The sequence below is a fragment of the Physeter macrocephalus genome, chromosome 11 (assembly GCF_002837175.3).
Source record: "Physeter macrocephalus isolate SW-GA chromosome 11, ASM283717v5, whole genome shotgun sequence".
Classification (NCBI taxonomy): Eukaryota; Metazoa; Chordata; class Mammalia; order Artiodactyla; family Physeteridae; genus Physeter; species Physeter macrocephalus.
Window position 1 is genome coordinate 41565740 of NC_041224.1, and position 8748 is coordinate 41574487.

An 8748-nucleotide genomic window follows, 5' to 3' on the forward strand; every position below is an offset into this window, starting at 1 on the left:
CAGGCTCAGCGGCCATGGCTCACGGGCCCAGCCGCTCCGCGGCATGTGGGATCCTCCCAGTCCGGGGCGCGAACCCGGTTCCCCTGCATCGGCAGGTGGACGCGCAACCACTGCGCCACCAGGGAAGCCCGAAGAGGATTTTTTGACTAGGGGACCTTATCCACAGGAGCAGAGCGAGGAAGAGAACTTGCAGTTAGACCATTCAAGACCATCCCAATTTTACAAAATGTTGATGCAGCGCGTAATACTGCACTTTGGGTCTTACACCACAATCTGAACCAAATCATTTGTTTCACAGTGAGTTCTCTGAACTCAGCAGCATCACAAGAATTATCAGACTTCATTGCTTGATTAAGATAGGAGCTTATATATCTGAGGATAAAGAATAATGACTTAGTCAAAGTAACAATATAATGTTTTAAATTAACATAGAAGGTGGTGACCCAGTTTTTTTTAAAGAACTTTAACTCTTTAGCAAGGAACTTTTGTTGTTTGTTTAAAAACAAATTTAAGGATATGACAGAGTCAGCACAAAGTCCAAGAAGTTATTCTAGTGAGATATGGCTATCTATGCAGATTATTCAGGAGGTAAAGAATAACCTTTTACCATATTTAGTTAAGAACAGATAGAATACTCCAAGACCAATTTTTTATTTTAACAGAGAAAACCAAATTCTGATTTTATATTAATAAATATTTGACATTAATGGATTTAGAAGCTTTCCCTTTTTAATCTTATGAATAAATCCATCAAAACTGAGCCAGCTTTGGAAAAATTTTAATATTTCATTGCATATTTTAGATTATTATTTGCAGTTATTATAGTCCAAGGCAAATAAATTTCCCTTTCCACAAATCTTCTACAGCTTTCAATATCCAGGTTTGTCCTTCATTATTCTCTTTCACATTTTGGAACAACCTAGATACTTTACCTCAAGTACAAGACTAATATTTTCCCATTAATAAACAAGAACACATGCCATTCATTACCTTTGCATACATGGTTGTGATTCTGTGTCACCATTGTTCTTAGTATAGTCTCAATCTGCATATCAATTATAACTTAACCAAGGTAACTTCTGTTTCACAGAGAAACTGAGAAATTTCTATTATATACAAGTGTTTTAACAAACCAGCAAAGCTCATGGATACACATAATACACATATCCTTTCCACTACATAACATATGAAAATTAAAATCATATGTATGTTAAAACTACACTTGCTGACCAATGTTTCAGTATTCTGTCTTACTTAGGAATTATTCAAAGATGCAAAGATGATCCTTTAATTAACTCAGTTTAATATTAGTCGAAGGTCTTAAAGTTAACTATTGGAAATTATGTGTAATCTTAACATACCACAGAACATAATTACTGTTGACATAGAAAAGTTTGTCAGAATTATAATTTAAGTTTACGTTTTCCTTCATCTTAAACATTATATGGAAGTAATATTAGCTTATCAATAGACCCTTTTTTCCTTTTTTTTTAAATGTCCATTTTATTCTTTTTTAATTATTTCCTTGTTTTTATCTATATGATGATGCCTTTATTTTTTTATTATTATTTTTTTTTGGCTGCGTTGGGTCTTTGTTGCTGTGTGCGGGTTTTCTCTAGTTGTGGCGAGCAGGGGCTACTCTTCCTTGAGGTGCGCAGGTTTCTCGTTGCGGTGGTTCTCTTGTTGCGGAGCTCAGGCTCTAGGCGCGTGGGCTTCAGTAGTTTGTGGCATGAGGCCTCAGTAGTGGCTCGCGGGCTCTAGAACGCAGGCTCAGTAGTTGTTGCGCACGGGCTTCATGGCTCTGCGGCTTGTGGGATCTTCCTGGACCAGGGATCGAACCTGTGTCCCCTGCATTGGCAGACGGATTCTTAACCACTGCACCACCAGGAAAGTCTACCGAGGGAGATTAGTTAAGAACTTCAGAACTTAAGGAATTCAGATGTAAATTAGTATCTTCGTGAGAAACCCCAATTTTATTTTCTTAAATTTACTTATATTACACTCTACAATGATTAAATCCAGATAAAGACAAAGTTATTTTTAAACCAAAATTGTCAACCAGTCTGATTTGTTCAAAGATTCACTTTGATTACTTAAATTTGGATTCTTATATAAGAATACTTATGGCAGGCTTCCCTGGTGGCGCAGTGGTTGAGAATCCGCATGCCGATGCAGGGGACACGGGTTCGTGCCCCGGTCCGGGAAGATCCCACATGCCACGGAGCGGCTGGGCCCGTGAGCCATGGCAGCTGAGCCTGCGCGTCCGGAGCCTGTGCTCCGCAACGGGAGAGGCCACAACAGTGAGAGGCCCGCGTACCGCAAAAAAAAAAATGCCCCGGTCCGGGAAGATCCCACATGCCACGGAGCGGCTGGGCCCGTGAGCCATGGCAGCTGAGCCTGCGCGTCCGGAGCCTGTGCTCCGCAACGGGAGAGGCCACAACAGTGAGAGGCCCGCGTACCGCAAAAAAAAAAAAAAAAAAAAAAAAAAAAAAGAATACTTACGAGCTAACAGTTCCTGTGAGAAGAGTTTTTCCCTTAAGAAGCCACCACATTTAATATAGTGTAGCACTCCTTTAATTAAAAAATAGAAAATTGGACATGGTATACATTTTTTAAAATATTAGGAAAATAAACGTGCACTGATGCAATTTTGCGGTCTCGGCAAAAATCCCGCAGATTTAAGCAGACTTAATTTTTGTTGTTGTTGTTGTTTTAACATCTTTATTGGAGTATAATTGCTTTACAATGGTGTGTTAGTTCCTGCTTTATAACAAAGTGAATCAGCTATCCATATACATATCCCCATATCTCCTCCCTAAGCAGACTTAATGTTAATCAGAAGAAACAAAGGCAACTCATCCACAGGAACCACAGCAGGAGGATGGAATGTTTTATAATGTATATCAGAAACAGCTGGAGGCTTCTTAAAACACTGATTCTTCGGCCTAACCCTCATTAGGGTTCTGGACTGAGAACTAGCGTTTCTAATGAGTCCGCAGGTGACACTGATGGCGAAGGCCCAGGGATGAACTCTGAGAACAAGTTTTCTAGGAAATGTGAGGCTGCCGGCCTCCAGGCCCCAAGTCCATGGGGCTTGTTAGAGTTGTAGACTCCAAGGGACAGAGCCTCAATTCTAACTGACATTCCCTGTGTCTCTGCAGTGAACAAAGCAGACAGATAAACAATGAACGATAACAAAAAGGCCACCGTATTTGAAGTATTCTACATTCACTTTTTAATTTCTTGAGGATTCTTACGTTCCTTTATATTAGATTTTTGTAATCTTACTAGTGTCTGTAAATCAGTAAAAACAGAGCTCTTTCACTTTAAGAAATTTATGTCTAATTTGTTAATACTCTTCCCAGAAATAGGAAAATGTTTCAAACTCACACAAGGAAGGGTAAAAACTCTCAAGTATGATAGGCACACAGAGAGCCTACGGCTTCAGGTCTACAACTTCAGTTACAGGTTAAAGGAAACAAAATACATACACTCACTGATCTAGATCTCAAAGGGCTTTTCTTCTTTCCAGTAAAAGCAAGACTTATTCTTCTACAAACCAAAAGACTACTGTACCAGATTATTTGCCCTGTCATACCCAAAACAGAATAGGTCCCCATCGTCCTATTAATGGGGAGTAACACATTGGCTGTGTGCAAACCAGAATCAGAACCAAACATAGCCAAGAACCAGAAATAAAAGTGAAAATAAAAGTCAGGAAAATAGAAACAGTAGAAAAACAGAAACTCTGAAGTTAAAATTCTATTGCCACTTGGTATTCACTCTAGAAGCCAAAACAAACAAAAACCAGTGCCTAGGAAGTGCACTCTTTACTTGGTTCAAGAAGGTATATCCACTTGAACAACTTGGTATAATTCCAAAACTGTCAAAGTGTAATTTTCAAAACAAGACTCAGTAAAATATAGTGAGTGCATGTCAACATTTAACACCTTTTATGAGGGAACCAGCGTGATGGTAAGGCCACTATTTTGGCATTATTTATTACAGGGGTATGAACTCAGATATTCAAAGGGGCCAGGCAAGCAATGTAAGTAAGGGAAGCAGGCATTTACAACATTACCTAGAGAGTGGTGGGGAATGTAGCAAACTTGAGAGAACATACCTTGTCTGAAGGCAGCTGTTGATCATCTTCAGCTAATTGTTGCCTTCTGGGAATGCAAGCTTAGTGTTGCTTATCCCTATCTTCGATATTTTTCCACAGAGGCTATTGTTCTGGATTTTAAGATGAATCTTCCAGTTTTAAAGTGTTGATACCTAATTCAGTTTTTTAAAAACACTGTATGAGCCAAACAAAACATTTCTTCAGGCCAGACATGGCCTAAGGGCCGTCAGTTTGCAACTTCTACAGTAGATGTTAGTTATATAACACAGCGAAGGAAAAGTTTAACCAAAAGTTGTGTTTTATTTGAAAGAAAAGTTTATTTTAAAAGATGCACTTTCAGTTTTCTCACAAGAGTGAAAAAAATACATGATGTGATAGTGTTTTGTCAGCTAGCAATTCAGTGCCTCCCACATACATAAACATACATTTCCATATTAAGTTCTATTTTTTGTCCATTTAAAATATAGTTATTTATTTTCTGGAGATCTATATCATAGTGTGAACATTCTTAACATTACTGAACTGTAAATTTAAAAATGGGTAAGATAGAAAATTTTATGTTATGTATTTTTTACCACAATAATATATGTATGAGAGTGTGTGTGTGTGTGTGTGTGTGTGTGTGTGTGTGTAATTGAATATATATTGAATTTTATTCAAAATGAAATTACTCATTTTAAATTGTCTTTGTAGGGTAGTGTCTTGAATGTAAAACATACAGGGTTTACCCACAAGTTGTACAGTCGGTAACCGGAAAGCCCAGAGGCAAGGAGATACTCTGACAGGCTACTGTGGCCTTGTCAAAAAATCATGAGAACTTTTTTAGGGAACTAAATTTAGTAATGGGAATGGTGTTCAATTTGGAGACATTTCAGGAGCCAAATTGGGGAATTTGGTGAAAAACTGAATGTGGAGCTTGAGGAAATAATAAAAAGATTGTTTCTTTCTTGATACTGAGTGTACCAATACTTAAGATAGGAAACAAAAACAGATTCAGAGAAAATTAGTTCAGTTTTTGGCAAGGCATGGAATTTCAGGACTTGAAGGAAACCTAGAGGTTACCTAGTGCAGCCGTCTCATTTTACAGATGTGAAAGTCATTAAGTGATATCTTCGATATCACAATTGAAGTCAGAAGCAGGACTAAAGTTTCTAGACTGAAAGTCCATCTTTTCTCAGTACACCAGAGCATCTGTTCTGTGACACATGGTCCATTCAGTTCAGAGATGAATGTTGTGATGCTGTAGTAATCCTCAGGCTGTTGCCATATGTTAGTTAAGAAGGCCTGCAGATATCTTCAGGACACAGGATACCAGACCCTTTTCCTTGCTCTATAAACCCTTCTGAAGAACTCCAGGCCTTTTCTTCATTTTAAGCTGCTTGTAGGACCTGTAAATGGAAATGGTTTGTAGATGTTTGTAATTTCATGCCTGGAGTTCAAAGGAAAGGTTGGGACTACAGATGGAGATTTAGGAGTCAAGGACCATTTCTTGAAACATTCTAGGGAATAATATATATATAACTATGTAGCATTCTAAGGAATTTAGACTTTATCCTATGAGAAGTTCTCAACCTCAGCTGTACATAAAAATTGCTGGGTCTAGGGAAGGATTGATGATCTTTATTTTTAAAAAGCCCCAGAGGATTCAGATGCACAGCTATGAGAAACTGTTGAAGGATTTGACACAATCAAATATGCATTTAAAAAGGTAATGTGAGCTTCAGTGGATGGGGAGAGACTTGCACTAGTCCAGGCAAGAGATGATATCTTTCAATGACTACATAATATTTTGAGTTAATTTTTCATAATTCTCCTATCTTGTAGGCTGGGGTGTAAAAATTTGTTACTATCCCCCCAAAGTGCATCTTCTGTTTCTTTTTTGTTATTCTTTTGAATTATTTCACTAGGACAGATTCCCAAGAGTAATTCTATTGAGTTGAAGGAAATGAGTAGTTTTGGCTCCTGATTATGTATTACCATAATAGTTATAATCAATTTACAGTGTTACTCTCCATATGGTGTGCCAAATATGACCTTTAGAATCATTTTATAAGGTTCAAGAGAAGAAAAACTGTTGGGATTTTTATTAGAGTGATTTTATTTTGAAATTAGCAATAAATTATCGGAACAATGTTTATATCATGTTTATGCAATTTTACATGATTTTATCTTCAATAGATTGATGAACTCCCAGAGGGAGCTGTGAAGCCTCCAGCAAATAAGTATCCTATCTTCTTTTTTGGCACCCATGAAACGTAAGTCAACAAAACAACTTAAATTTTCAACAGTTCTAATTTGATTCTGCTAGACTACATTATTTTATATGTTGTTAAAATCACTTTATATTATTTTATATGTTGTTAAAATCATTATAATCAATTATATAAAATTGCAAAGATAATATTTTTTTTCTTAATGTAAAGATTTTTCATTTATTTTGCTTTTGAATATCATTTCTGTTTCTGTTTAAATGTTGGGCATGACCCAGAAGTTTCCTTTAGGACACTTTTAAGACCTAGAGAGATGTCTTCCATTCATATTTCACAGAACAAAGTTATGTTCTCTCAGGCTCCTTCCATTTGTCAGACCCTGAAGGAAACATACTACCGTTCTAAGTTTTTGTAATTGTGTTGGTCAGAGTACAGATTAAGCTATTGAATAAAGGAAACTGAAAATACAGTGTCTCAAATAATATAGGAATTTACTTCTTTTTTTGGAAACAGTCCAGGGATGGAGGATCTAGATAGATAGATAGATAGATCTGTCTATCAAGGTAGATAGATAAAGGTGGATGTTCAGCTCTGCTTTAAGGACCCAGGTTTCTTGTGTTGTGTTGTCCTGCCATTCCCTAGGGCATTGGCCTTGTCTGCTTATTTTTTTAAAAAAAAAGCAAAAACTGGCTCAGCAGTACCTGTGCATCTTCCAGGTAGAGGGAAGGGGGAGAGAGAAGAGGTAAGGAAATGACACAGCAGTTGAATATGTGGCTTACAGGTGCATTTATTCCAGTGGCAAGAACTTAGACATATGGTCACATCTAGCTGTAAGGAAGCTGGAAGCATAGTCTCTAGCTAGGCAACTTTGATGGGGAAGCATATTGGGAGGAGTATCCATTAAAAGAAAGACAATGATAATGGATGCTAGGGAACCATAGGCAGTCTTGACACACAGAACCTGACACACTGAGAACGTATATGGTTATTTACAACAAGGACACAAATGGAATAGGAACTGCAAATGGGGGGAAAGCTAAAAACTAAGATGAAATCTTAAATTCAAGGTCACCCGCTATGTTCATGTGAATGTTAGTAGAGCCAGGCATAAACTTTTTCTTTGCTTGCTGTCTCTACCACTCTGACATCTTCCTCATTCTCGTATTGAAAGAGAGCTAGCTGGGAGAGGGCCCTTTAAGGCATATTTCTTTCTTGTCTTCATGTGAGAAATTTATGTTTTTTTTAAGAGGTTAGTTTTATTTTCTTTGTTTTATTTTTATCTAATAGACACTTGTGGACTATGCAACTTAACACGTTTTTCTCCTTGAAGAGGTTGCTCGAAGCTTAGAAATAAATGTTTTACCTATAGTAATAAGTGCGTAGGGCTTTGTGATACCTATTTTTGTATTTCCCTCATTCCTGCTTCCCTTTTATGTCTATACCATTATTTTGCTTTTTCTTTAGGACCTAATTCCAAGTGATCTGATTGTATATCTAGAACAAGGCAGGATTTGATAAACAAGATTATCACATTTCCATTGCATACGCCAAAATTAACCATTTACTAATATTATGTGGTAACTTTCATTCACTTAGTAAACATTTTCTAGATGTTCTTTAAGGCACTGAAAATAAAAGTTGCCCTTAAAGAATTTGCCACCTGGTATATTGCTAGTAAAAGTAACAGAATCATTCCAGTAAACAGTGTGAAGGATATTCTGGAGTTATTTCTTATAGCATCCTTAATATAAATCAGTGGCATAATTCCAAGTCTCAATTCAGTAAAAGCAGTTCTACCAAGGAGCAGTGTGATACAGTCCGTATTTGAGTTTTTTGCTGGTTTGATCATCCAGAGGTAGATTTTGAAACATCTGGAGAAGAATGAACTTTAGAAAACCTGTTATAACATTGTTTCAGCTGATCATTTACTAAGTATTGGGTGTCCTTAAACCTGAGATTATATGCCCTGGCAAGTACCTAATATTCAGTCTCTCTGTGAAGGCAGAGATTGTGTGGATGTTGCTAAGCCCTATATACACAGTGCTTTACACAGTTCCTGGCCCATGGTAGGTGTTTTTTTTGTTTTGTTTTGTTTGTTTGTTTGTTTGTTTGTTTTTGCGGTACGCGGGCCTCTCACTGTTGTGGCCTCTCCCGTTGCGGAGCACAGGCTCCGGACGCGCAGGTTCAGCCGCCATGGCTCACAGGCCCAGCCGCTCTGCGGCATGTGGGATCTTCCCGGACCGGGGCACGAACCCGTGTCCCCTGCATCGGCAGGCGGACTCCCAACCACTGCGCCACCAGGGAAGCCCGTTTCTTTGGTTTTTTTGAATTTTATTTTATTTATTTTTTTATACAGCAGGTTCTTACTAGTCATCAGTTTTATACACATCAGTGTATACATGTCAATCCCAACTG

The 8748-nt window shown here is 37.8% G+C and overlaps 2 protein-coding genes across 4 annotated transcripts in view; one reads left to right on the forward strand and one right to left on the reverse strand.

The window, feature by feature from the left end:
* The window catches only part of HDGFL3 (HDGF like 3), a 95883-nt gene that overhangs the window by 64032 nt on the left and 23103 nt on the right, over positions 1-8748 (forward strand). For both annotated transcript variants that reach the window (XM_007129827.4, XM_007129828.3), the window contains exon 2: positions 6302-6378. In XM_007129827.4, the coding sequence (XP_007129889.1) occupies positions 6302-6378 (77 nt within the window). The remainder of the gene's footprint in view (positions 1-6301; positions 6379-8748) is intronic.
* The window catches only part of TM6SF1 (transmembrane 6 superfamily member 1), a 55148-nt gene continuing 51119 nt past the window's right edge, over positions 4720-8748 (reverse strand). For both annotated transcript variants that reach the window (XM_055087896.1, XM_028495263.2), the window contains one exon: positions 4720-5511. Coding sequence is in view for 1 of the 2 variants with exons in the window: in XM_028495263.2 (XP_028351064.1) it covers positions 5494-5511 (18 nt within the window). In the remaining variant the exon portion in view is untranslated. The remainder of the gene's footprint in view (positions 5512-8748) is intronic.